This window comes from Rhodofomes roseus, assembly GCF_022264815.1.
Source record: "Rhodofomes roseus strain CIRM-BRFM 1785 chromosome Unknown C8Q71scaffold_16, whole genome shotgun sequence".
Lineage (NCBI taxonomy): Eukaryota > Fungi > Basidiomycota > Agaricomycetes > Polyporales > Fomitopsidaceae > Rhodofomes > Rhodofomes roseus.
In genome coordinates this window covers 93,292-118,720 of record NW_025952972.1, presented here as the reverse complement: position 1 = coordinate 118,720, position 25,429 = coordinate 93,292, and the positions used below count along the sequence as shown (strand labels likewise).

General features: G+C 56.4%; 11 protein-coding genes across 11 annotated transcripts; 7 read left to right on the top strand and 4 right to left on the bottom strand.

The window, feature by feature from the left end:
* Nucleotides 1-36: 36 nt before the first annotated feature.
* On the bottom strand, nt 37-5,805 carry C8Q71DRAFT_909042 (uncharacterized protein). Its single transcript, XM_047929021.1, has 6 exons — nt 4,649-5,805; nt 3,864-4,601; nt 3,424-3,812; nt 3,155-3,367; nt 2,170-3,095; nt 37-2,114 (listed from the first exon to the last, which is right to left on the bottom strand). Exons 1-6 carry the CDS (start codon nt 5,766-5,768, stop codon nt 248-250), a joined length of 5,253 nt encoding a protein of 1,750 aa, XP_047776657.1. The 5' UTR covers nt 5,769-5,805; the 3' UTR covers nt 37-247.
* Nucleotides 5,806-5,948: 143 nt separating this feature from the next.
* Nucleotides 5,949-7,475, top strand: C8Q71DRAFT_838234 (ribonuclease H-like protein). The gene is made up of 8 exons (XM_047926478.1): nt 5,949-6,206; nt 6,261-6,343; nt 6,405-6,438; nt 6,491-6,678; nt 6,736-6,743; nt 6,800-6,816; nt 6,872-7,025; nt 7,076-7,475. Exons 1-8 carry the CDS (start codon nt 6,009-6,011, stop codon nt 7,165-7,167), a joined length of 774 nt encoding a protein of 257 aa, XP_047776656.1. The 5' UTR covers nt 5,949-6,008; the 3' UTR covers nt 7,168-7,475.
* A 297-nt stretch (nt 7,476-7,772) lies between these two features.
* On the top strand, nt 7,773-8,715 carry C8Q71DRAFT_859674 (SWIB-domain-containing protein; the record flags this gene model as incomplete). Its single annotated transcript, XM_047927675.1, has 3 exons — nt 7,773-8,377; nt 8,432-8,626; nt 8,679-8,715. 3 exons carry the CDS (start codon nt 7,773-7,775, stop codon nt 8,713-8,715), a joined length of 837 nt encoding a protein of 278 aa, XP_047776655.1.
* A 377-nt stretch (nt 8,716-9,092) lies between these two features.
* On the bottom strand, nt 9,093-10,258 carry C8Q71DRAFT_725232 (protein prenylyltransferase; the record flags this gene model as incomplete). Its single annotated transcript, XM_047921681.1, has 2 exons — nt 9,093-10,140; nt 10,194-10,258. 2 exons carry the CDS (start codon nt 10,256-10,258, stop codon nt 9,093-9,095), a joined length of 1,113 nt encoding a protein of 370 aa, XP_047776654.1.
* A 297-nt stretch (nt 10,259-10,555) lies between these two features.
* Nucleotides 10,556-12,209, top strand: C8Q71DRAFT_770474 (uncharacterized protein). The gene is made up of 2 exons (XM_047924321.1): nt 10,556-10,652; nt 10,702-12,209. The coding sequence occupies exons 1-2, from the start codon at nt 10,647-10,649 to the stop codon at nt 11,950-11,952; spliced, it is 1,257 nt and encodes a 418-aa protein (XP_047776653.1). The 5' UTR covers nt 10,556-10,646; the 3' UTR covers nt 11,953-12,209.
* Nucleotides 12,210-12,265: 56 nt separating this feature from the next.
* C8Q71DRAFT_770469 (uncharacterized protein) lies at nt 12,266-13,921 on the bottom strand. The gene is made up of 7 exons (XM_047924320.1): nt 13,441-13,921; nt 13,274-13,337; nt 13,077-13,210; nt 12,856-13,011; nt 12,670-12,800; nt 12,521-12,610; nt 12,266-12,463 (listed from the first exon to the last, which is right to left on the bottom strand). The coding sequence occupies exons 1-7, from the start codon at nt 13,572-13,574 to the stop codon at nt 12,375-12,377; spliced, it is 798 nt and encodes a 265-aa protein (XP_047776652.1). The 5' UTR covers nt 13,575-13,921; the 3' UTR covers nt 12,266-12,374.
* On the bottom strand, nt 13,905-17,405 carry C8Q71DRAFT_770466 (HCP-like protein). The gene is made up of 10 exons (XM_047924319.1): nt 17,164-17,405; nt 16,749-17,110; nt 16,402-16,699; nt 16,149-16,351; nt 15,583-16,093; nt 15,191-15,532; nt 14,856-15,142; nt 14,631-14,799; nt 14,373-14,584; nt 13,905-14,314 (listed from the first exon to the last, which is right to left on the bottom strand). The coding sequence occupies exons 1-10, from the start codon at nt 17,303-17,305 to the stop codon at nt 14,042-14,044; spliced, it is 2,799 nt and encodes a 932-aa protein (XP_047776651.1). The 5' UTR covers nt 17,306-17,405; the 3' UTR covers nt 13,905-14,041.
* Nucleotides 17,406-17,644: 239 nt separating this feature from the next.
* On the top strand, nt 17,645-18,742 carry C8Q71DRAFT_797866 (uncharacterized protein; the record flags this gene model as incomplete). The annotated part of the gene is made up of 4 exons (XM_047925774.1): nt 17,645-17,836; nt 17,895-18,027; nt 18,097-18,245; nt 18,302-18,742. The coding sequence occupies 4 exons, from the start codon at nt 17,645-17,647 to the stop codon at nt 18,740-18,742; spliced, it is 915 nt and encodes a 304-aa protein (XP_047776650.1).
* Nucleotides 18,743-19,466: 724 nt separating this feature from the next.
* Nucleotides 19,467-20,701, top strand: C8Q71DRAFT_155065 (uncharacterized protein). Its single transcript, XM_047916651.1, has 3 exons — nt 19,467-19,585; nt 19,637-20,486; nt 20,539-20,701. The coding sequence occupies exon 2, from the start codon at nt 19,668-19,670 to the stop codon at nt 20,388-20,390; it is 723 nt and encodes a 240-aa protein (XP_047776649.1). The 5' UTR covers nt 19,467-19,585; nt 19,637-19,667; the 3' UTR covers nt 20,391-20,486; nt 20,539-20,701.
* A 327-nt stretch (nt 20,702-21,028) lies between these two features.
* Nucleotides 21,029-22,247, top strand: C8Q71DRAFT_859667 (uncharacterized protein; the record flags this gene model as incomplete). Its single annotated transcript, XM_047927674.1, has 3 exons — nt 21,029-21,285; nt 21,360-22,090; nt 22,192-22,247. 3 exons carry the CDS (start codon nt 21,029-21,031, stop codon nt 22,245-22,247), a joined length of 1,044 nt encoding a protein of 347 aa, XP_047776648.1.
* A 1,209-nt stretch (nt 22,248-23,456) lies between these two features.
* On the top strand, nt 23,457-24,576 carry C8Q71DRAFT_680550 (uncharacterized protein; the record flags this gene model as incomplete). The annotated part of the gene is made up of 3 exons (XM_047919746.1): nt 23,457-24,024; nt 24,077-24,428; nt 24,483-24,576. Coding segments are annotated over 3 exons (1,014 nt in total), but the record flags the coding sequence as incomplete, so codon positions are not given.
* Nucleotides 24,577-25,429: the final 853 nt, after the last annotated feature.

The window sequence follows — 25,429 nt, the reverse complement described above, 5'->3', positions numbered from 1 at the left end:
AACTTAGCTTCTGACTGGCGACAAAGCCGGGAGCATACTGAGAACCTCTGCGGGCACCTTTCAGTATTCTAGATCCAGAAAGCCCTCAGTTTGTATTCTTTGCTACGAACTCCACAACCTCGATATGCAAAAGGGAAAGGTTACAATACACAGATGTCCCAGATATCTCGTAGAGTACAGGTATCGCTAGTGTAGCACGTATCGGCCAGTCCTTCCAGGATTAAGATAGTCTTTTGCGACGAGGGCATTACTTGTCTTCACCGTTGGTCTCTTGTGCAGGTTTCTTCCGCGTCCTACGCCTCTTCGGCGGAGCAGTCTCTGCGACGGCCTCCTCGGTAGGCTCCTCAGGCCGAGGGCGCTTGGTGCCTCTCGGTTTGCCCTTTCTCTTGCGCTTGGTGCTGGGGCCTGGTTCGTCGTCTGAGGATCCTTGAGCATCCTCAGGGCCTGGCTTGTAGGCGGAAGCATCCTTCCCGAGCGGCTTTGTACGTCTCGAGGGGCCGGCCTTCCGACGTGCCACCGCTGAGGCCTTGGACGTTGATGCGTCTTTGTCCGCCTCAATAGGCGACGAGACAGAGTCTGTCTTTCGCCGCTTGTTAGACCGCTCGTCGTCGTCGCTGGCATAACTGCCAGCAACAGAAGCACTATCGACGACACTGCTTCTGCCAGAAGCACGTCCTTTCCGACTTTGCCGACTTGAGACGGTAGAGACAGACCCTGCACGCGAAAACGCCCCAGCTGCAGAGATACTTTCAGCATGCCCGTTGTATTCCGGCGCAGACTGAATGGGAGCTCCGATAGACTTCCGTCCACGAGCAGACAACTTCGCCTTGGACACGGAGTGCTTGTGCTGATGGCGTTTCGGTTTCCACGCGTACTCCTCCCCTTCCTGCGGCAAGTAGAATACCTCTTGTTCCCGTAGGAGGTCGACGCCGACGAGCTGACGAAGAACCCCCAACACGTATGGGTTCAATTTCAAGTGCTCGAGGTCCGCTACCAGTTTAGTGCCTTGTGGGAAGCTCGGGACACCGTGATCGACTATCTCCTCCTCCTCCATCAATTCCTTGTCGTTCAAGGCGCAACCAGGAACAACGAAGTAGATACGGGGTCCATCTTCTTCGCGGGGCAAGCTTATTTTGTGGAAGCGGCAGCGTGACCTGGTGACAGGAGAGTTTCCGGGCTTGAGTCTGCCGGATATCGCAGGCCGAGGCGGAGGGGTCGTCGAGACGGGCTCGTGCACTACAGGCACAGGTGGAGGAGTGGGAGGCTTAGCGTCAGTCGCCGATGGAGGGACTGATGACGGTCCAGCGTCCGATGCTGAGGTTGGTGTAGGTGTTGGTGTCGGAGTCAGAGAAGTCGGACGAGTCGGAGGCAGAGCAGGCGATGGGGACAAGGGGCGAGATTCAGGGCGCATCGGAGATGGAGACGGAGGGCGAGACTCAGACTGTGATAGTGACGGCGCTGTGGATTTTGGCTTAGGCTCCAGCAATTGTGAGGTGGAGCGGCTACCAAGAGTCAACATTCGCGCAGCAGCTTGGAGTACACGACGGCCATGGTGATGATGCATGACCTCCTGCGCATCGATGAGGCGAGGCAAATCGGCGGTCTGAGGATACGTCTGGGTACGGTTGATTGTCGGAGACGCTGCCGACGACGTCTCAAAAGTGAGCGCAGTAGACACAACCGAGGAAGAGCGGGATGTCGGTCGGCTCGCCGCGGTAGAGAGCGAAGGAATCAGAGAATCGCTCCCTTCAGCTTGCTCGTTGGTGGGTGACTCGGTATCGTCACGGTCTCCGGCGGCCTCATCAGTTGCAAGTCTGCCCTTGCCCTTGAGTGCGCGCTGTGCTGTGGGTTTGGGAGGGGCTCCTACGCTGACTGTGGCAGGGTTCTTCAGCGACATCGCGCGAGTCACTCGTGGAGGAAGCCTTGACGCCTCGCGCTTGCGTTTAAGAGGACGAGCATCGGATGATTCTGCCGACTGGGAGTCATCTTGGACTGGACTCTCATCTTTGGGCTCCCTTGCGGAACCGGCGACTACGAAAGGATCGTCGGCATCCGCTGGAACCTCCTGAGTAGCAACGAGAGTCTTTGCTGTCTCCTGAGAACCCTCGGGGCTGCTGCCTCTTGGTCAACGATGGGCGACAAGCAGAAGATAGGAGAAGCAACACGTACAGAGTCTCGCCGTTGTCCTTTGCTTCGACACTGGAATCCGTAGCCACAGCCGTCTCGTCCTTCCTCGCGTTATCCGTTGAGGTGACAGCCGTAGGCTGATCAACTGCCTCAACATGAGCATCGTTGGAGTCGACCGTAGAAGCATACTGCTCGGGTACATAGTCAGGATCAACGTCGCCTTCGGCGTCAGCATCGAGGCTCGTATCGAGGTTGACATGCACGTCGTCATCCTGCTTTTCTTCTGCAGAGGCAGAGATCGCTGACTGCTCCTCGGTATCTGAGGGGTATTCGAGGTTGAGTTCGTCCAGTTCGGCGGTTGGGGCAGTTCCCCTGGGTTCCTGTGGATCTATCCATTCTGGTGACGGCCCCTGTAGATCTACCCATCCTGGTGACACATCTCGACTCCTCTCCGCTGTGACAGCAGACAGCTCTGGCGGTTGTGAGTCGGCAGCAGCCTTCGGAGATTCCGGAATTTCGTCGCTAATAGCGGCAGACACGGTGGCTACCTTGTCGGCGGCGGCTAGTTCGTCTGCAGTTACGACATTCTTCAACGGGGACTCGAGGTGCCCGTCCCCAAGATCACTCGTACGCAACTTCGGAGTGGCCGATCGCGAATTTTCCGCCGTCAGGGGCGTGAAGAGCCCGCTCGGGCTGCGACCCCTTGACGACGTCTCGCCACTGATAGAGGAGTCCCGACTGGTCGAGACGTCCATCTGAGGCGCCTCTATCTCGGCGGGGGTAGCGACTGATGTCTCACCAGGGCTAGGTGCAACACTGGTGGGATCGGGGACCGTCGGATCCGCGGCTACTGGCATGGGAACACCAGACTCCAGCATACGATCGTGCAGGTCAGAGATGGCGAGGTTCACCGGTGCAGGTAAGACACCAGTCTGGTCAAGCGTCTCGTCTTCAACGGTATCCGTTGTCTGTGAATACGTATATCAGACGTTCGTATCAGCTCTGTCCGTTCACAAGCTATACTGACCTCAATAATGCCACTCGGTTCACCGCTGTTTTGAGCCTCGACCGATGAGATATCGTAATCCTCCAACTCCAACGTTGCGTCTGCAGTCTCGACATGGCTATCAGGTTCGCTGACAGTGTACTCCCGGATAGGCGCCTCGAGGGTAGCACCTTCCTCTTCATCGGGTAGCTCTTCAGCGACGATGCTAGGGGCTCGCAGATTGATATCAGGCTCCTGCAGTAAGGTCGACGTCAGTATGACATTGACCACTATGACGCACGAAGTTGTACCTCAGTTCGCCTGCCCTCAGTCACAGGTTCCTCGACCTCGTACTCCACTGTCACGGCAGTGGATTCCTGACGCATGTCACTCGAGGTGTCCTCCACTACCAGCTCCTCCCCAAGAGTGGGTTTCACTGATTCGGCAACAGCGTCTGCAGGTTCCTCAGGCACAACAAAACTCTCGGGCTGTAGCTCATCATCCGCCGTAGTTTCAGTCACATCTTGTTCACCAAGATCCACTGAAGGACTCGCGAGGAAGTCTCGAATCAGCGCATCGTCGGACTCCTGCAGGCGTGAGGATTGGTCTTGCGCGAGCCTCTGCTCTTCCGAGGCAATGTACGCATCGATATCGGCATATAAGTCGTCGACTGAGGCTTGATCGGGATAATCCGACGTCGCTGGACAAAACAGTCAGTCTAAGCAGAGAACGTCAGCCATCGGGAGCTTACCACCGGATGTCTCGAGGGTAATTGAGTCTTCAGGTACAAAGTCTACCAGTTGGATGTCGGCAGACTCCTCGGGCCTCTCCTCTGATGCTGCTCGGCTCTCCTCACCAGCATCGGCATCCGGACTAGCTGGTACGTCGGGACGCTCTTCAGTAAGCTCAGCGTGAACTGCGGCAGGTGTTGCATGCGATTCTGCTTCATCGTCGCTGATTTCGACGATCTCCGCGGAGTCATCCTGAAGCTCTGGGCTTTGCAGGTGCCCCGGCCTTGTTGCCATTCTACCGTCGGGGAACGCAGGTGGCCAGTTCCAATCCACGTGAGACATGAACTTGGGAGGTGAAGGCGAGTCCGTGGAGCCCAGCTCAGGCGAGTCCGGTCTGTCGCCAGCCTCCCCTTCTGCTGAAGGACCAACTTCGGCGCCGTGCGCCATGTGCTCCAAGTCTTCGTCGACAAGATCAGCGTACAGCTCGTCCATGAATGCTTTGCTATGTTCAGCTTCGCGATCGCCATCGGGTTCAACGGCCTGAAGGGCAGGGGTCTCCGGAGTGCCTACATCGGGTGTGAGGAACTCTGCGAGTTCGTTCTCCGTTGGCATAAGATGGGATGGTGATGGCAGGCGCGTGCGCAGGTCGCTTTCACGGATGTCGCCTCCCGAGTAATAGTCTTCCGCATATAAGCGGGGTCCGCTCCAGGGGTCGGGTAGCTGAACTTCGTGCGCATCTTCAGCCGCGATCGACACGCCTGAATGAACGTTAGCAATGAGCCACTGTACGACATCCATCACGTACCTCTTGAGTCCACCCCCTGGTCTTCACCCGTAGGACCAGAGACCTCCACGATATCGTCTTCGTCTTCGGCAGGTAGTACATGCGGGTTGGCGGCGTCGCCACGCTCGAGGGGGAAGTCGCCACCAGAGTAGAAGTCCTCTGCATAGATACTCGGGCCTGCCCATGGGTCTGGGAGGTCCACCCGGTGCTCAAACTCTTTCTCGCCCTCGTCTTCAGTGGCCTCGGGCTCGATGTCATTCTCTTCGACAAAGCCCGCGTATGGAACCTCCGGCCTCACAGCAACCACAGAACTAGGCTGTTCGACCACCGCGTCGCATTTCTCGTCTTTGTCTTCCTCTTCCTCGCCCTCGTCGATCTCGTCCTCTCCAGCCTCGCGGAGGGCCTGCAGTTGCCGCTCGAGTTTGGCCAGAGTGGTCGCCTGCTCCTCGTCGGAGCCTTCAGCATCCTCTTCCCATTCTTCCTCTTCTTCGTACCGGACATGCTGTGGCGAGTCCTCCTCCTCCTCCTCGTCTGATAGTAATTCAATGACCTCCGCTGCAGGAGCCTTAGGTTGAGGCTCCTCCTCCTCTTCCTCTGATGACTCGTCATCGAGCTCCTCTTCCGCTTCTTCGGGAGCATTGACAACTGGACGCGAATCTTCTTCTCCTTCCTCGTCCTCCGGTGACTCTTCTTCCTCCGGTTGCTCTTCATCCTCCTGCTCGAACTCCTCCCCTTCATCGTAAAGAAGGGCCCGCGCAGCCTCCTCAGCCTCCTTCTCCTCGTCGTCCTCCTCATCGGATTCGATGACAATCGGCTGCTCTACGTCTCCGGCTTGGACTTCGCGCTCCTTGCCCTTGGCCGCACGCCGTGCCTTGACGGCTGCGAAAGAGTCTTCCGGGGTCTCCTCGTCGCGCTCAACGCGCTCCGGGGCCCTCGCTGTTCGTTCTCGGGGATCTTCCCTACCAAGCGCCGCCCTAATTGCGCTGGTCATGTCGCCGATCCATGACTGGAACTCGGGCTCGGGGAACTGGTCGTATGGATTGAGTATCGGTGCACGGGGCACCTTCCGCGACGCGCTTCGTGACGTCGGCGTCGAGTAGGGCACCCTTGGGTACCTCGGTGTCGCGTAGGGCGTCGTCATCGCCGACAATGGTCGGGACGGTCGCGGGGGATGTAGTGAGTTTGAAGGAAAGAACAAGGCCGCCACAGTGACGCGCCTATACAAGCAGCCACAGGCCACAGCGGAGTTTCCACGGATTACGTAAGGGAAGAACGCTGGTGTCACGCATTCCTTTCGTGACAGGTCGCGTCTTTTGTCACACAGGAACCAAACAGGAACCGCTTCTTGTCCACTTCAAACGACGAGCTCTTCTATCCGTCGATGTTCAGGTCTCTGCGGGCGGCGCGCAGGCCCTTTGCTCAACCCTCTAGGTCTATCGCGTATAAAACTAGAATCTCGCTGGACCGCATAATGTCAGACGACCTACAACCGCTGACCTTCGCCTCGGGACCGTTGGTCTGGATTGACTGCGAAATGACCGGATTAAATCCTCAGAAGCATAAGATCCTTGAGATAGCTGTAGGTGCGGAAAAATTGAGGACACCTTACTCGCTGAATTGACCGTATGTCTAGGTCCTTATCACAAACGGAAACCTGGACCTTGTGGATCAGGGCATTGAGTTTGTGGTACACACTGAAAAGGCTGTCCTGGATGGGTGAGCTACATCTGACGGCACGTCGAGCTTTTGTGTGTTCATAATGCTGACGGGGATGTAGAATGGATGAATGGTGTACAAAGCAACATGGAATGGTACGTTCGTTTTTGCTTCGTACATCCGTCAGCCTCTTATGCCCACCCACAGTCTGGCTTGACACGGGCGTGCCTTGAGTCACCACATACAACAGAAGAGGTCGAGCAGAAGGTGCTCGCATACATCAAGAAATGGATTCCCCAGACTCGGACGGGCATCCTCGCTGGGAATTCTGTGCATGCCGACAGGTCCTTCCTCGTCCAGGAAATGCCACAAATCACCAATCATTTGCATTATCGGTCTATATTTTCTACGTCATAATGTGATTCACTCAATGCTAACCTACAACTTACCAGTATTGTCGGTGAGTAACACCATTTGCGCTTGTCGTGCCCACTTATGCGTTCTGGCCTTCGCTAGATGTATCTTCCATTAAGGTGTGTCCGTATGCCTGTGAGGGACACTCTAACGAGGCTGATATTCATTTTTCAGGAACTATGTCGAAGATGGTACCCGACACTACAGGTGCCAAAAGACCTGTATGAGAGCGAAAATAGCGCGCACCGGTACGCAGAGTCGTGTCAGCACGGACGACATTCTCACAAAACCCGTAGCGCTTTGAGTGATATCCGCGGTTCGATCCGAGGTCAGTGTAATTCTGTCAAAGGCTGAACGATTCTGACTATTTCGCTGCAGAACTCAAGTGGTATCGAGACAATATTTTCCGTACGCCCGCGGAGCTGGGCAACCATCTCGGTTCCGCAACGGTGTCCCCGAGCCATAGTTGACCCAAGCGATTCGCGGACAGCTTCTCTCTTTCGCTAGGCTAGCACTATGGTACCGAACACCAACCGAACACGACTCGTTTCTTTTGGGTGATGCTGAGTACGCTAAACTGTACTTCGCCCCCTCGCGTAGTTGCATAACGCACGGTTACGGTCGATAGCCCAGCCTGTTGAATGCATGCATGCATATTGAACCCGATGGGTGTTTGACCTCCCCAGACATCAATCATACTAGTATACCAGGTACTACATACCTCACGCCACCTCGCTGGCAAATTGAGTGACTGCGCACAGAGGTCGTCTGACATGACTGAGACCCATTCTGTATCCTTTCTACCTCTCCTGGTTTGACTGGTCAGACAGTCTGAGACGTCTGCGTTTCAACAAGGTGTCGGAAATGTGATGGAATGCGAGACGCGTTCGCCTGCCAGACCGTCAGTGCGTGACCGAAACAGGTCACAGACGCGTCAGTCACGTGCTCCAGCCCCCCTGTTTTCCAGCCAATCCACCGGCGCCGAGCGCAAGCCACTTTCGCGCCAGCCCTCACAGTCATCGCACCCGTCTTCGGCGTGTCTCGCACTCACCACCCACAGCACCCACCACCCACCATGAGCGCCGACATCCAGCGGTACGAGCCGCACATCCGGCACATCCTCAACGCGCCTGGCGTGGACCTCACCACAATCAGCGCCAAACGCGTCCGCAAGCAGCTCGTCGAGATGGACGACTCGCTCACCGCGGAGTTCGTGCGCGAGCACAAGGATGGGTTCGACAGCATCATTGCGAGCGTGTACGAGGAGGTTAGCGCCGCGCAGGCGAATGACAGCAAGGGCAAGCGAAGGAGCCGCGACGACGAGGAAGAGGAGGGTTACGCGAACGGGGACGGCGACGGAGGAGACGAGGGAGATGAAGGCGACGAGGGCGAAGAGGAGGTCGAGGTGAAGCCTAAGAAGGCGAAGAGAGCGAAGAAGGGCAGCCTCACGGACGAGGAGATGGCACGGCAGCTCGACAGTGAGATTAACGGCCGCCAACGCAGTTCGCGGGCTTCGTCAACGTCGACGCGGGGTCGGGGTCGGGGCGGCAAGAGGGGTGGTAAGAGGGGCGCGAAGAGTTCGGCCACTGTCAACTCTGACGGCGAGACCGTGGACGATGCCGGCGAGGTTGTGAAGAAGAAACGTGGAGGGGGCGGGTTCAAGAAAGAATACGTACTGAGGTACGTGCAATCCCCCGTCCTCTACAAAGGCGAAACTGACTAGGATGCCCCCAGCGAGCCTTTGGTTGCTGTCGCTGAGGTGGACAAGCTTTCGCGGCCACAAACCGTCAAGAAGCTGTGGGAATACATCCGGCGCAATAATTTGCAGAACCCAGAAAACAAAAGGGAGATCATCTGCGACGACAAGTTCAGGGCGCTCTTCAACGTGGAGAAGATTGACATGTTTACCATGAACAAACAGCTCGGTCGGTGAGTAGCGCCTCCCCTCAGTCCGCCACGTCTTCTCATCTTTTCATGCCAGTCACTTACGGGAGCCCGACGTCGACCCGGAGGCATAGTCCCTATGTATTCATATCCCTAGCTCCCTTTCGACGGATGGGCCCTTAAGCTAAGCGATACTTGCTAGCATCTCATCAGCGCCGCCTTTTGTTGTGGCCTATTCGTTTCCGCAACTCGCGGACCTTCGACTGTGTTATGAAAGTATTTATACATAGGTACACTGCTCCTGTGCATGTGCGTAATTTGCTACTTGTACCCTACTTACTCTGGCTGGCTAGCGCGTTGTTGGTGAGATCATGTTATTGGCAATGCGCGGACGGATCCAATAAACGATTGACAGGTGATTTGCAACGACTCTACGCCGCTGAAGGAGTGCTGAGTAAAAGAGAGTTGGCTACGTACAGCTCTACGACTACTCACCTAACTGTCGAAGCACCTACGTTGAGGCACGACGGAGCCACGCGCGATGTCGCTCCGCGTGCGTCAGAACCAAAAGCTTCGAGGGCGCAGGGGCTCCGAGGCCGTGGTCATGAGCACCGTACGGGTCTGCTGCATAGACGTCCGGCGTGCCGCAGATGTATATCGCAGCTCGCAAGTAAAGCCACATCGTCTCGTGCTCCGGGTACGAGGCAAGCAACGATTTGGCATGCGCATACAACGCGGTGCGGAGCGTCAGGTTGTCTATGTGGTCCAAGTCGAGGGTTCTCGCCGCGTCGATTGGAAGGGGGATGTCTTCCTGCCGGAGCAAGAGGAGGTGCATGTTGCAGAAATAATGCACGGCGGTGTAGTCCGAGATGTGTCGCTCGATCCATGTGCGGGCGAATAGCACTTCTTCTAGAAGGAGAGAGCGGTAGGCTTGTTGAAACGGTGTCGGTGAACGTGCGAGCATGACGAGCGCTTCGAGACAGAGGTAGCGGTGGATCCAGGCAAAATAATTTCGGGGATACGTCTCGCAAGCTTGGGCGACGATGGCAAACTCAGAACGCAGTGTCTCCGTAGAGAGCACGGTGTCGCGGAGCGTGTCCTCCTGTCGGATGCATCTAGCATTCGCTACGACATCTGTCGTGACGATACGACGCAGTAGCCATCGACGGTGGTGCCATAGAAGACTCTCCTTCGAGCACTCCCGAACAACGAGTAGCGCCGAGAGAAATTGCAACTCCTTGCTAGTGTCCAATAGACCAGAAGAGAATAGTTGTTTTCGCGTGTTCAATGCAGTCTGGTGAGCCGGGTTTGCGAGTAGGATGACAGCCGACAAGTGTGCAAGCCGCTCTGCGTCGATCGGGCTTGAAGCACTTCGGGGGCTCGGCCTGAGTTTCGCGTATTCGCGGACGGCAACAGCATAAGCCTTGTATAGCACCTTTCGAGGCACGCCTAGATGTCCCTCGACGTAAAGGAAAGGCCGATATGCCTGCTGGTCTGCATCGCTCAGCCAATCGGGTGGCCCGTCCGAGCCGTCACCTGGAATGACCTCGATGGAGAGCCTGTGAAACCTCTTATCAATGGCAGACTCTGCGCACTGGCAGTAGATGCTCACGGTGGAATTATCAGCAGTTTTCCAAGCCGTTCCAGCGGTGTGGTCGCGCTCTGACTCTCGTCCATCTCAGGCGGATGAAGGAACTGAACTACGTGCCACACAGTCCCGAAATGGCAACTCCGGGATGATCTCTGACCCCGTTCTCGATGACTACAAGGCTGCCCCTACCTATGGCCGGGGGTGTCTTCTACATTCATCACGCCCGCGTACCGCCCGTGGATGGCTCCAAAGTGTTCAAATTCATTCAAATCCATGACATAACGCAGTGAGCCGAAAAACAGTAGTTGCCTAATCGGACGATGGCATTCTGAAAAAGGAAATCATGCTCCTCTGCGGTAGAAGATGGGTTAAGCGCCCATGATGCTGGACGCTCTCCACCTGCCTCGACCGCACCTTGTCTTTTCCCCTCATCTCCCCTCCTACCTTTGCCCACCATCTGCCGGACTACCTTCCATGACGGTTCGCAAGTCCTCTGTCCTATTCATCGTTGCTGCTGATGAGATAACAGAGTTATGACCACTGCATAGACGAAGTCTACGAGGCCTACCGCCGCCTCACCCATGATCAACTCGTCCTCTTCCTCAAAATTCGGAGCCTTCCGCAGAAGGGTACGGACGACGAGCTCGCCGTCAGACTCGCGCAAAATGACATACACACATATCGTGTCTATCCAACCACAAATGGGGCGGCTACGAACGGGGTAGCAAGCCCAATATGCTCGCCATCGCCTCTGGAAGCCCCGAAACCGCGTCCGAAGCAAGGCAAAGCCCCGGACCTGCCCGTGGAGATTCTAGCAGAGATCATGGACAAAGTGGGAGACTGGGAACTGGCGAAGGCGGTGGGTGTACCAACATCGCTCCCCGAACCTCAGGAGTGGCATCGCGCCAGTCCGTCCGACCACGCTATTCTGACCGGGTACCTCCCCGTCGTACGCTCTGTCAACCCTGCGGCCCAGTCCCCGACGAAACTGGGGGCTAGTCTTGCCGTGCGGTTTTCGTACGTACATGTCCTCGAGTACTTTTTCACGCAACACCGCTCGATCTTCTTGCACGTGTACAAGAACGATCTGCTGCCGATTAAGGCCTCGCTACACGGCCGCGTTGCGGTCCTTTCGTGGTGGAAGCGTGCACACGAGCAGTACCCCGACGTAATACCACTCCCCTCGCCGACTCACGTCGCGGAAGCCATCGACGCCGCGTCGCGCAACGGGCAGGTTGCCTCTCTCGACTGGTGGCTGCACTCGGGCATCCCGCTCGAGTACACCGAAGCCGCGCTAGAGTACGCGAGCGCGAAAAACCAGCTCGCCGTGCTCGCCTGGTGGAAGCAGCAGGCGACGTCACCCGAGCACCGACTGCCACTGAAGATCGGGCGCGTCATGGACCTGGCGAGCACGGCGGGTCACGTCGATGTGCTAGAGTGGTGGGCGCGCTCGCAGCTCGACTTCAAGTACGACAAGCAGGCGCTGTACCACGCGGGCTGTCACGGCAAGGTCGAGGTTCTCCAGTGGTGGCTCGGGAGCGGGCTCCAGCTCATCTTCGACTCGGACGCGCTCACGGGCGCGACGCGGCACAACCGCCCGGACGTGCTCGAATGGTGGGACCAGAGCGGGTTGCCGATACAGTACCGGATGTGCGACATCGAGGAGGCGCTCGAGGACGCGATTGGTGGGGGTGAGGCGGCGCGGATGTGGTGGCGCCAAAAAGGCATCGACTTTAACGCGAACGACACGGAATGGATGAAGCTGCAGAACCTCAATTAGCAGGGAGGGACGTGTGGGCCGGCTGCGAACGCTTTTTGTATGGTATTGCTAATCACGCTGACAATGCGTCTTGTTTTGCCTGCCTTAACTGTATTGCATACACGTAGAGTTGCTTCTGCTACGTTTGTCGTATCTTCATCCGCACATCATGTATTACCAGCCATTCCCGCATATTTTCATATCGTATTTTCTCGCGCATTTGGTGACATCTTGGCGTTGATTGACGAGCAGAAGCTGAGGACGCCTTGGTCATTCGTCGGGTGAGTCTCATTCGTCTCACGAATGAAGTGGTACTAAATCAGTTCATTTCGCAGTTCATTTCGCAGTAAACTCGCGGATACACACACTCGTACATACAACAGGGCAGCTATGAATACATCGTTTCGTCCGACACGGTCACGCATGGTCGCAGTTGTAGACATTCACGTACGACCATTCACCACCGGGCTAGTCGCCGCGCTGCCGCTCCCGACGCCCGGCACCGACACCCAGAGAAGCGGGAACGAGACGCCTGTACGCATTGACTCCTTCGTCAGTGCGTGCGCACAATGTTCGGAGCACGACTCACCGATATGCGCCATGAACTTGTTGATGTTGCGTTCGCGGTCACCGTTTCCGCCCAGGCCGTACTCCGCCATGAGGTCTCGTACCTGCTCGGCTACACCGAATACAGTGCATCGTCAGTCTCGGTTGATACGAGATGTAGGATGTGCTAACGTGTGTACGCAAACAGGGAGCGCAGGTTCTCTGGCCACAAAGCGGATCTGGTGCCGTCGCGCTTCAAGACTATTGCGAGTGTCTCGTCGAGGTGGTTCGTCTTCAACCCCGAGTTCATACGCCTCGCCTCGCTGGGGATATAGTTGACGAAATGTTCAGTGTTCGATGTCGCGCAACTGTGCTTACGAGTTTTGGAAGGCCTGCTTGACCTCTTCGATTTGTCTTCGACTCTCCTCCACCTGGTCCTTCAGCGGGACAGGCAGATGTCGGCGTATGTGCACTGCCAGCCGCGCATTGACTTGCTCGGCAACCTGTTTCCGTATCTGCGCCTCGATGTCGTTCCTACAACAACGGGTCAGTCTTACTTGCTGCTGGGTGCGCGCAGGCGACGGGCCTCAGATACATACTTCATTTGTCTGGCAATAGTCTCTTTCATCTTGTCCTTGACAGTGCTTCTGAAGTGCTCAATGCCCTTGTCATGTTTGTCGCGCGTTGATCTGATCTCTCGCTCCAGCTCTTCTACCTGATGCTTGAGACTCTCCTAGTGTTGGTGTTAAATACCGTGACAGCTTATAGGCACTCGACTGATACAGTCATGATTCACCTTGCTCGGCCCCAACATCGTCACCCTGGCGGACTGTTCGTCAATGGTCTTCGATTGTTGCCCGCTGTTCAGATTTGCCAATCAGTTCCTCTTTGGTATACATGACGCCCTCTCCGTCTTCCTCAGCTCCCGCCATGGAGGGTTGAGGAAGTCGGAGGACTACGTACATGGTGGCACAACTACCCTTCATAAGACCCAGCATTTGATGAATGACCCCGAAATCAAGAGACGAGATGGTGTCTATTGGGCCACCGTTACTGGGGCTGGATACGGCTCCGCCGTTTGCGTGTAACGTCGCCATTGTTGAAAGTCCAGAATACAATGATTGTGATGAGGACGAGAGGCAGGATGTATGCAATATGCACGAATATGATACAGAGAAGCAGCAAGACGATGCCGATGACGAGCTGGTCCTGCCCGTTCATCCTCACTTCTTATATCGCCCAAGACGCCGTAACAGTGTGAGGAAGCGGTTTAGGTTTGGGAATCGGCGGAAGGACAAGGACAAGCCATGGGAAGGCGTCCGACTCTTCTCCGCCTCACTTTAACCTCGTTGCAGGGCGCATGGCGCCGCGAGCCAACGAGATGCAAGCCTGAGTGGATATAGCAGTCAGGGCATTGCCATCACCTCGATGAACTCTATCCTGGCTATCTCATGACCACATCAGCACCACCTGAGATAAGCGTCCTCCATTCCGGTATCGATACAGACAACGACGTGTTTTAGCGACCAAATGTCCACGGAAACCATCCGACCCGCACGCATCACTATAGTAGTGGTGCTTGCCAATCCACCGGAGGTGCCTGGCCACCATTTCCCTGTTGTTCTTGTTGTTGGGCATCTCTCCGAATGCGGTCCATCCAGCGCCCACGAACGTAAATTAGCACAGATACCATGATGCAGACGACCACAAGGAGCATGGTCTCTGTGAAGTCGTCTTCATCGTCATCTCTGCCACGGCGCGTAGCGGCGTCGAAGTAGTCTTCAGGGCCGAAGTCGCCTTCGCGATCGGCCTCGGCTTGCTTGCGTTGCCTCGCCCACTGGCGCGAACATTATGTATTAGCAAGGCAATCGCGAAAGAGTGCTGGGAAGACGCACCTGTACCGGATCGTCGTCGTCGTGGCGTGCACGGTCGACGTTCTGGCCGGTCTTCTTCCGCTTGTTGAACTCTTCGCGGGCCTTCCCAAAGTACCAAGCTCCGTCCTCGTACTCATCGATCTCGGCTGCGGGCTCTCCGGCTGCAGCCTGCGTGTCGTCTGCCTCTTCGCCGCCTTCGATCGTGCGTCCGTGTGGGGGTTGACGAGACCCACCTGATATTATTAGCATAACCTTATGTAGATGGACATGTGTACTTACTGTTCTCATCATCGTCGTCGCCCCATATACTCAGTCCGCCGGAGCGCCCGGTAAGAGTTCGCCACAAACTCCGAGCGTGCAACTTCAACAGCGAGATCGAGACAGGCATCGACGCCTCACTGTTGGTTTCTAGAGCCAGATCGTAATGGCGCTTCGCTAAGTGGAAGTCCTTTAGAACACGTCGTGAGTTGCCAATAGCCACAATATTCTTCAAATTTCACATACTTGAGGAACGCCAATGCCGTTCTCATACATCCACCCAAGATTCCACATCGCCAGCGCGCTCATCTGGGTGTCGGCCGCAGACTGGTAGTAGCCCGCCGCCTTCTCCCAACGCACGTTCTCAGGCTCGTCAGGGACACCCAACCCATGGTAGTAGTAGTCGCCCACTTTGACGAGGGAGTCGACGTTGCGCTGGGCTGCTGATCGGATCCATTGGGTGAGAGCGACTCGGGCTGTGTCATTTGAGGGTGAGGTGGGCGCGAATCTCGTGAAGCGCAAGATGCTTTTGTCTGCACGCGGTCAGTCAAGCAATCTGAACAAGCTAGACTTACGCATACCTTGGTCAAGAACGAATGCAAGGTTGTTCTGAGCGACCTCGTTGCCCCGCTCAGCAGCGATCCACCACCTCAACATCGCCATCTCATGGTCCCTCTCCATGCCGAACTCCCAAAGCTCCGCCGCGTCGCCCAGGAGGTCCTCGTCCCACACGCCGCGCTCCGTGACGACCTTGAAGAACGACACCGCTACAGAGCACGAGCTCCCTGCGATATGCGGGTTGGCTATGTTGCTCCGTGCCTGAGCGGCCTGAATTTCCGCGAGGTAGTAGTACGCCTCGAACGGCGAGCCATGGCGCATCGCCGTCTCGAAGTAGGACGCAGCCACCTTCACGTCGCCCCGCTCTGCGAACGGTCAGCACTCCGCTGCTCGCCGCCGCACCTAACGCTCTCACCATAGTGCATCTTCCCCAGGTTGACTGCGGCCTCCGCCAACTCCTGCCCCGCCGCGACCGTGAAATGATGCATCGCCTTCTTCGCGTCCTTGCGCCCTTCGACCAGCCCGTCCCTCCATATGATGCCCAGCCCGTTGTGGCTCTCCTTCTCGTTGAACCCCGCTCCGCGGTCAAGCCACATCTTCGCCGTCGCTGCGTCCGCCTTGACGCCCTCCCCGCGGAGGTACATCCGCCCGAGGTAGCCCGCAGCGAGCGCCGCGTACGCGGCGAGCGTCGGGTTCTCTTCACGGAGGGCTTGCGTGGAGGTGTCGCGCACGTCGCCGTGGTCCCGCGGCCAGACTTGCCGTGCGATCCGCAGGAAGTAGTAGCGGGCGCGCGCGAAGTCCCGTGGGATGGCACTCGCGCCTTCGCCGCCCGAGGAGGTACCGCCAGGCAGCCCATATATACTGCCCTGATAAAATATTTTGCCCAGACGGAAGGCGAAGTCGGTCTCGCCGCGGTCCGCGTTGAACTGGGCGGTCGTATTCAGTGTTGACGCAAGCGGGGCACGCGGCTGGTATGCTCACCAAGTAGTATTCAAGGAGATCTTCCCATGTCTCTCCCGCTGCCCGAGCACGAGCAGTCTTGATGACTGGTCTGCCCGCCTGGAGTCCCGTGGACGCCACGCTCGCGCCGGGACCGAAGACACCACCGACAAGGTCAGACAACTTCGGCGCAGCGAGAGGAAGCGTGCGGCCACCCGGAGGGCCGGACAGGAACTTCGCCATCGCTATCGCCATGTCAGCCTATGCATCTCAAAACGGGTGACACGCGACTTACTTTGTTCCGCTGCATCTTCGTACCAGGCGAGTGAGTCCATACAGTTCTCGGCAACACCGATGCCCGCCCAATATCTGTAGCCGAGTGCCATCTGCGCGCCTTTGTGTCCGCCATGTGCGGCGAAGGTGAGGTACAATTGTGCCTTTGCTTGGTCTATAGGAACGACGCCGTGGTAACCAGTCGAATGGAAGAAACCTAGCATAGTTTGAGAGGACGCATTCCCCGTCAGCTGTGCATGAGTAGAGTAGGAATCATGTCCAAGCTGGGGGTCCGACGGGAAGTAGCTATTAGGCGGCAGCTACGATGTCCTGTGAGCTACAAGCAGTTGGTCTATGACATGCACTCACCAAAGAAATCTGTGCCAACGTGTACAAAGCATCCGTATGCCCGAGATCCGCTGCATGTTGCAAAAGGTCAATGACCTTGACTGCCTTGCCATGTAGTTCCGTATCCTTCTGCCTCCCTCCGCTTAGTTCATCTTTCACGTAGCCCGTCAAGGACGCGGGCAGCCATGACTGGTGGAGGAGCTTCACCGCTATTCGCATCGCGCTCGAGATTGGTCCATGGCCCTGGATGCTGGGAAATAGTGACGAGAACTGGAATCCATTGTTGCCGTACGAAAGGTAGAGGCTCGGATCCTCTGTCTGGGATGGCGGTAGAGCGGTCAGCGTGGAGAGCGTGGAGATGGCTTGCTTGTATGCCCTAGAGGCTGCATGTCGTATGTCAGAACTAAGCACCTGAGAGTTTGCTGCCCATTCATACCTTCCGCAGCCTGGTCAACAACTTGAACATCCTCCCCAACCTTGCCCGTAGCGTCTACCGCACAGGCGAAGGCGGCAAGAGCGATGACTCCAAAGGCAATCAGGCTAGCTTTGCGTGCACTACGTGAGCCTGCCTTCCCCATCGTCAAGAAGCACAAGAGCGTGCGCGTCGCTGTCCAAAAGCCGAGAACGAGGACGAGGACGAGGAGGTGAACCAGAGATGCTGATGAACGAGGAGGCGTGTACGTTGACTCTGAGCGCGGTACACGTACGCGACGTCATCTTATCGGATAACCTCGTTATGGTGGGAGCGCGATCAGCCGTTCCACAAATGGAAAGAAGAGGAAATTGTCGACGAAATACGACGCCGACTCACGTCCTCTGCAGCGACCGTCTGAATCTTAGACCCTGTGCCTCACTTCATAGCCCGGATATCCAGTATTTGGACGGCGCGACCTCAGTCACTTCCGCATTCGCGAGCTATGGCACCTACACGTACAAAAGGAGCAGGGCCATCGACTTCAAGGGATGGCCAAGCAGGGAGCAAGCAGAAAGGCAGCGGGAAGCATCAACACCACCGAAAACAACAAGGATCAGAAGGCGAACTTGCTGGGCTTCCGGGCGTGCAGAAGATCAAAGCAGCCTTGCGCCAGACGAGGAGACTTCTTGCTAAGGTTGATTCAACTGTCATTCGCGTGTGGTAGACGCAGTACTCAATAGATATCTGTGTAGGATAAGTTGGCAGCGGATGTACGAACAAAAACGGAAAGGAGGCTCAAGGCTCTGGAGGCGGACCTCGCACAGGCCGAGCGTACGAGAAAGGAGCGGGCGTTGTCCCAGAGGTATCATGCCGTCAAGTTCTTCGGTGAGCACGCATGGGATCCGAGCACGAAGCTAAACCCCGTCGTTCATACTGAGAACTGCTGTTTGCTAGAACGACGGAAAGTTACACGAAGGATACAGCAAGTCAAACGGCAACTTGCCGAAGACAAAAATGCAGAGGGAGAACAGCTAGGCAAGAAGGAACGGAAACGATTAGAGAAGAAGTTGGAGGAGCTGCGTGTAGACCTCAATTACATCATTGTGAGTCCCTCTCTATCCTACCTACCCTCCCTTAAACACTCATCCGTATCCACCAGCACTACCCGAAACTCAACAAATACATCGCCCTCTTCCCGCCTGAGCTCCGCGGCGAGCCTCAGGCGCATCCCGACCCTTACCCCCACACGCACTCCCGCTCGAAGGACTCGGAGAGCGAACAAAATCCGGAGAATGAGACTGACGCACAACGCGAGGAGGTCCGGACGTGGGTGCGCGAGCAGATGGCCGCCGGCGAGATGAGCGCGGAGCCTGAGGTAGAGCTGCACAAGAAAGACCGACCTACGACGTCGCATGACCGACCCCTCGGTGCTAAGGGAAATGCGCGGTTGGAGGAAGAGGAGAAGCGGAAGGCGACGGATACGAAGTCGGCTGCGTTGGAGGGAGATGCGTTCTTCGGGGAAGATGCTGGCAGTGAGGAGAGCGGTGATGGTGGTGAAGACGAGGACGAAGATGACGACGAGGACATGGATAGTGACTGATGGCATTCGTTCCTGAGATCGTCGGTGTGCCCTTCCTTTCGCTTGTTCATGTATGGGTTTTCCGAAGTCTTCCATGTTTGCCTACACCAGGGTACGTTGCTAAGCTCAGCGCATGCGTCATTCTGGGGCCTCGACCATGGCTGGCATTGTACGTCCCTTGCATCACATTCGTATCGGCTCTCATGATGACCCCCTTGTTCTCATAGTGTCGCCGTGTCCCATGCCGGTCTGTGGGAGCTAATCAGTGCATCGACACAGCCCCTGTGGGCAGGGAGAACACATCCCTTACTGAGCACAACGATGCATACACAGGAATTGCTCTAGCCTATGGCAGTGAACGAGTTTGCTCACGGGGCTATGACAACGGCTATGTTGTGGGTGCCTTCGCAAACCTTAACGTTCGCGCGCGCGAAGGATAAGAACCAGCTCCGAGCAAGGCGTTACGCAGGTCCGTGTACCAACCAAGCCCACCGCCGCCCTTTCTGCCTACAGACATTTTCCCATCGAATCCCCGACACCCGTTCATCATGATTGATCCATCGACGACTCGATCGGAGCCATCGTCTGCCGGCATGGACAAACAATGTCAGACGCAGGATGCCTCTTCCTTCGTACGCGATGAGGAAATTTGGTTCCTAGACGGGAACGTGGTGCTTGAAGCACGAGGGCGCGCCTTCAGGGTATACCGCGGGTTGCTCGCCCGCGACTCAGAGATCTTCGCCGACCTGTTCACTGTCCCCAACCGCCGTGTGAGGAGACATTCGATGGGTGCCCGGTTGTCCACCTCCAGGACCATCCCGAGGAACTCCGCCACCTCCTGCGAGTCATTTTTGATGGCAGAAGGTAGGCGTCATCTCGTGCGATACCGTGTGTTGACTGATACCACATCGGTAGATACTATCAACCTGACGATCAACTCGACTTCATGGTCGTAGCTGCCCTCGTCTGCCTAGCGCACAAATATCAGGTCGATTACGTGCGCGACGCATATCTCTCGAGAATGAAGTCGTGCTTCTGTACCGACCTGAAGATGTGGAACGGGGTCCATGATGCGCATGGCAGCGCTGTCATGAGATACAGCAATGTCGACGCCATCACTGCCGTGAACATCGCGCGGCTCACCGGGACGAACTCCATGTTGCCCACCGCCCTGTATCTTTGCTGCCAGCTTGACGTGGAGTGCCTCCTCAATGGCTCGCCGAGGCTCGGTGGCACTCTCGAGTGCCTGAGCAGACAGGATTTCGTGCGATGCATGAACGCTCGTCAATCGCTTCTGACTTCGACGGTCCTGGAAGATCTCGATTTCTACATTCGATCGTTGCAACGTGGCCCGAAGCTCCATGAGCACTGTCAACACGAAATCGATGTCATACGCCGCGAACATCTGGTTGGTTCACTGGGACTCCCACCCTCGGAGGATGCTCTAGCATCTGAGGTGCCCTCTTATCGCGCCTCTCAGAAAAAGCTTTGGTGGGGGATGTGTGCCGAATGCGCCGAAGCAATGGGTCTTGATGACCAATTGAGACGCACGATCCTTTGGTGCAAACTTCCGGAACTCCTGGCTCTGGAGGCACCGGCGGAGTGGCCTGAGCCACCTGCGGAGAATTTCCGATCAACGCGTATTGTGCCATGGGGGATGGAATGGTAGTTATAAGATCCTAGATCGTCTACTGGCATTGTCAATTGAATACTGTAGTATCTGCTGATCGTAGCAGGAAGTATGCACAATGTTCAAGGCTTTCTGGTACGTCATTGTCAGGGTCGTACCGCTTGTAAGTACTCAAGTAATGACACAGAATCCGGCGTGAGGGCTAATATTGCCCTGTACGAAGTCAGCAATGCGAAGACCGCATATATACATACACCGTCACTGTGGGATGGCCAACTTTAAAATTCGAGGAGCAACACTGTCTTAACTCAAGTTCGTCGCGTCGCAAGTTGTCGCAAAATCAAGCTAAGCACATAAGTTCAAGTACTAATATTAATAACCCAGAGGACCGAGGTACGCGTGTCACGAGGGCGTGGTAAATCCCGCCCCGCTCGAACTTTATGTAACGAGAATCAACACGCGCGTCAGCAAGCAGCTCTCAAGTAGCAAGGACGGTTTGGATCGCAAGACCGAAAGCAACTTAGCAAGACTCAAGGTGAGAGCCTCGCATAGCTGTCAATTAGCACAGTTGTGATCCCAAGCCACCTATCAGTTTGATACGCAAGCACCCGGCCGCAACGGCTTGAACGCAAGATACAGCGACCGCTTCTGGATCACGAAAGCGCATGTGCACGGACATGGAGGGTGTCCAAAGCATCGTCAAGCGAGACGAAGCCGTTTGGTTTGAAGATGGAAACGTCGTACTGCAAGCTGGTGAAATAGCCTTTCGCGTCTACCAGGGACTCCTCGCAATGAACTCCGAGGTCTTCGCTGGCATGTTCTCCGTCCCGCAGCCGGATTCGGTGGAACGTCTTGATGGCTGTCCCGTTATACATCTGTCGGACCATCCGGATGACCTGCGGCACCTCTTGCGTGTCTTGTTCATCGACAAGAGGTATGGCGCACTTGTTGCGAATTTTCACTTAGACAACTGTACGTAATGGGCGATATCTCTAACATACTTGGTAGATTCCATCGACGCGACGAGCAGTTCTCCTTCGCGATTATTGCAGCACTCGCTCGCCTCGCTCACAAGTATGACATCAAAGACCTTCTGGACGACGCCCTGCACCGCATGAAGTCCTGTTTCAGTAACGCATTCCATGACTGGGCACCGACACGAGACAACGAGTGTGTGGGCAGTCCTCTCATGGCTTACGTGGAGACGGATGCGATCGCTGCGGTCAACATCGCTCGTCTTACGGACACACCAAGCATGCTCCCCACTGCACTATACGTGTGCTGCCAGCTAGACACTGATAACATCCTGAACGGGGTTCCGCGAGGGCATGATGCAGTTGAACGACTCTCATCGGAGGACATTACGAGGTGCCTCGACGCGCGGCTGAAACTCGTCCATGACAACGTCGTCTCTGCCTTCAGCATCTTCACCATTGCCACCTCTGATGGATGTACGAGTCAAAAGAATTGCCTTTTGCTTCTGGAGGAGCTCCTCGAAATCGAGGCTGAAGGCAGAGGCTTGCCACTGGACAACTGCTCGTGCCTCGAGGACTGGATACCCCCCCTTCGGGAAGATGCAGAGACTGGACCTATCCTTGAGGATCTGTGTGCTAGCTGCCAAGCAATGGTACAGGAGAGGGCAGCCGATGAGCGCAAAGAAATATGGGAACGATTACCGGCGATCATGGGTGTCGAGGTCGACCCATGGATCACTTGCAAGCGAGGTTACGCACGGAGAAGTGAGTATTTCCTAATCCACCCACTCCATACTCATCTGGGTGCGCATTGATGACCCCGGCTACCAAGTTTCATTCAGGACACTGACTTAGTGCTCCATCAGCAAACCCACCGAAGTGCTCGGCGCAAACCGTTGGCTCCGCATCCGAGGGTACATGACCACTGGGCTAGCCTTCGGCCCTTGCACCGCCTAACCTTGATCCAACTTCATGCGTACGTGCGTCAGAGAATTAGGCACTGTCGTGTTGCATTTGGCACGGTCTCCCCGACGCTGGACATATCGGGTTCTCCGCCTTAGATCTGTATCACGTTCCTTGTCCGTCCTTAGGGTCTGAGATGTGGTGTTCTGGACACCAGTCGATGTAATGCTAGACCACGGTACCGTATAGCTATATAGCAAGCGGCACCGGCATAATTGACCAGGTCGGGACTAAGGATGCGACACAGAGCATCGCGCGCATTGCACCGTTACCAATTTGAACCGACATTTGAATCTATTACGACGCAGAAGTACGCACATACATAACGGTACGGTCCACTCCAAGTTCCTGTCAAGCGCAGGTTGAGCGCAGGCACTCGGAGCTCGACGAGTCGGACGACTGGTCGGCTCCCTTGATCAATATTCAAATAATAATATTTTTGATGATTGACTGCCTCCTCTCACCACGATCCCAGCTCCTCGTCTAGATCTGTTCAAATCCACCTGTCGACCCCCGCCAACGTCGTGCCTTGTTGACTAGGACGAAACAACCCTGTAGAGCGATGACATGCAATGTCACGATATAGCACAGCCAGCAGCTAACATGAGTGGACCGCGCGGTGACTACGCTCTGGTATGTGAATATGTCCACTGCAGTCCTCGATAGCACGGCTCACCGTGCTCATAAGTAGTCCTGTGGGATTCCACCGGTCAGCGACGCGATCGTAGCCTCGGCATTGAAGCAATGAGCGTCGGACTCGACGGATGTGACTCCCACACAGCCTAAACCTACGCCGGTGCCGCGTCTAACTGCCATAATTCCTGATCGCAGCTCCCGTGTCCTTGTGTTGCGCAGCGTGTACAGGTCTGTTAACTTGACCGCCACGTTCTCCTTTCCTTGGGTGCTACCCACCTCTCCGTGCTGAACACAACGGCCCAAGACTACCATGATTCTCCCTAGTACCCCTTCTCTCATCGACGACGACCTACCGCCCGATGCTCCTCCGGCATACGACGATCTGCCAGACGCCCCAGTCGTGAGGAACGAGAAGGTTGAGTCAGCTCCCAATCCGGCCACGCCGTCCTCATCCACAGTTGTCGCGACCTCCCCCATCTCCGCAGTTTCCGCGAAGTCGCCGACATCGCCCGGCAAGAGCGCGACAGGCATCTGGTCGTGGATCCCTTCCCCTTCGCGCACGCGCGCAGCAGCGGAGGTCAAAACGACGGTGCTGGGGCTTTTGAAGGAACTCATCAAGCGAGGGGATGCGGAGCCTTCAGCGCGATCCATCCTCGAAAGTTGTGAAGATGTCTGCCGCGCCTACCGTCTCTCGCTCTCGTCTATGCTCCAAGATCGCTGCATCGAAGGACACTCAGCCCTGTATTGGGCGGTCATCAAGCGTTCGAGGGGCCTCGAGCTACGCACGAACTCGCAGACAGACGTCCTTGGGGCCTTCCTGACATTTGGCGCGCCAATTTCTCCCCCTACCCTCTCAGAGATCCGTCTCGCTTGCCTGCAGAAGGCCGACCAGACACTCTTCCAGCAATTGAGGCACTCATCGTCGTTCGCTCCGCTAAGCGGGAAGGACGACATGCTGCTCAGCTCGTCGTCCGCGCGCGACGAGGTTTACGTGGAGGACATCGCGTCCGAAGACGCGTTCGCCGTGCGGTTCCGCATACCGATGTTCCAGCAGCGCCTCCGCGTCTCGAAGTGCATCAACCTGGAGTTCATTGCGCGAGGTGAGTAGACCCGTGCCACGCCCCTCTCCAGCGACACTCACAACCCGCACAGGCAGGCTATGGGCCTTCAACTTCCTCATCGCCTCCGCGGACAACTACAAGCTCCGCCCCATCGCAGAGCCCGGCACGTGGGTTGTCACACTCTCGCTGCTCGAGCACAGCGCGCCCACCCCAGTCGACTCGCGCCTCGTCATCCAGGACGTGTCTGCACACCCCTCCTCCGAGACGCCCTCCTCGAGCCAGCCGGGACAGTCGCCTCTGCGCAGCGCGCGGCTTCCGGAGCGCAGGCCACCGATTGAGCTGCGGCTAAAGACGGGCTCAGAGGACCTGGCGCCCGACAGCTACGAGAACTTCGTGGCTGCGTCGTTCAAGAAGAACCCCCTCGCGGACCGCCTGCAATACGAGTGAGTATAGTAGGCCCTGACACTGTCTGATCGTGGCGTTGACGTGCATCACAGCGGGAGCCCATACGTCGCTAGCGACGGCTCGCTGGACGCCACGCTGGAAGCGCGACTAGGCAACAATCCGGATTCAGAGTGTGTCATCTGCTAGATACCCCTTCACTGTTCCCTTCGGTGTATCGAATCGAACCTGTTTGTCGCGCTATTGCCAAATTTGGTGAGACCTCCTTCTGCGGAGCTATTCGTCGTCTTCTGACATTCCCCTGCTCCCAGTTGTGTTCATATATGATGTGCTCTAGACATCTTCCTCTGGGACTTTTTAGTTTTCGCAAAGTATACGTGTATGACTAGGAAAGTGGAATTCGTGCTCAATGTGATCGGTCCAGTACACCTGCGCCCGCCAATAGGGAACAGACCAATGAGCAAGTTGGCTGCGCAGTGGGTCTGTCCGTGTCCATCGGTGCGTGTGCTGCCCATCGTGTTCATCACTGCTTGCGTTGATTGTTTACAGGTCGTTTAATTAGTACAGTTAGTTGACGTCCCGATACGACAGCTGACTGCGTATGTATTATGCGTGATGAATGACATCAAGTGGACGGGTCTCAGCGAGGCTCATTGTCAATGCGCAGCACCAACGCAGCACTGTCCTAGGCTGACACACTGTCCAGACACTGTCGCTCTGATAAGGCCATTTAGCATGCCGCGACTCGAGTCTTGTTCTCTTGTCGACTTGTCGACCTCGCGAAGGCGCAGCAAGGGCAAGCGGGGGTCTCGGAAGCTCTCTCAGGTACGCTGTGCATACACCCGGGTAATGCTTGCCGCCTGATCCTCTCATAAGTATTCAACTTCAGGCCTCGCGCCCCTGAGCACTGGCGCACGCGGGCCGAAATGGATATTGAACTGGCATTGGACCGGGCCTTCTCCAGTCTCACAAAGCTTCGTGGTATCAAACTATCATGCAATGCGTCCATCCTACGGCGTCGCTGCCCCGTATTCTGCCCATA

Bases quoted from the DNA above. Each gene is read 5' to 3' on its own strand.
- C8Q71DRAFT_909042 (XM_047929021.1), bottom strand. From the start codon at position 5,768: ATGACGACGCCCTACGCGACACCGAGGTACCCAAGGGTGCCCTACTCG. The intron at 4,602-4,648 runs GTACGTGATGGA...ACGTTCATTCAG, and splicing joins CCAGGGGGTGGACTCAAGAG to GCGTGTCGATCGCGGCTGAA. The intron at 3,096-3,154 runs GTCAGTATAGCT...ACGTATTCACAG, and splicing joins AACCGAGTGGCATTATTGAG to ACAACGGATACCGTTGAAGA.
- C8Q71DRAFT_838234 (XM_047926478.1), top strand. From the start codon at position 6,009: ATGTTCAGGTCTCTGCGGGCGGCGCGCAGGCCCTTTGCTCAACCCTCT. The intron at 6,207-6,260 runs GTAGGTGCGGAA...CCGTATGTCTAG, and splicing joins ATAAGATCCTTGAGATAGCT to GTCCTTATCACAAACGGAAA. The intron at 6,439-6,490 runs GTACGTTCGTTT...GCCCACCCACAG, and splicing joins GTACAAAGCAACATGGAATG to TCTGGCTTGACACGGGCGTG.
- C8Q71DRAFT_770469 (XM_047924320.1), bottom strand. From the start codon at position 13,574: ATGGCGACGTTACACGCAAACGGCGGAGCCGTATCCAGCCCCAGTAAC. The intron at 12,801-12,855 runs GTAAGCACAGTT...CTATATCCCCAG, and splicing joins AAGCAGGCCTTCCAAAACTC to CGAGGCGAGGCGTATGAACT. The intron at 12,611-12,669 runs GTTAGCACATCC...TATTCGGTGTAG, and splicing joins CTCCCTGTTTGCGTACACAC to CCGAGCAGGTACGAGACCTC.
- C8Q71DRAFT_770466 (XM_047924319.1), bottom strand. From the start codon at position 17,305: ATGGGGAAGGCAGGCTCACGTAGTGCACGCAAAGCTAGCCTGATTGCC. The intron at 14,585-14,630 runs GTAAGTACACAT...TAATAATATCAG, and splicing joins CGACGACGATGATGAGAACA to GTGGGTCTCGTCAACCCCCA. The intron at 14,315-14,372 runs GTGCGTCTTCCC...TGTTCGCGCCAG, and splicing joins ACGACGACGATCCGGTACAG to TGGGCGAGGCAACGCAAGCA.
- C8Q71DRAFT_155065 (XM_047916651.1), top strand. From the start codon at position 19,668: ATGGTCGTAGCTGCCCTCGTCTGCCTAGCGCACAAATATCAGGTCGAT.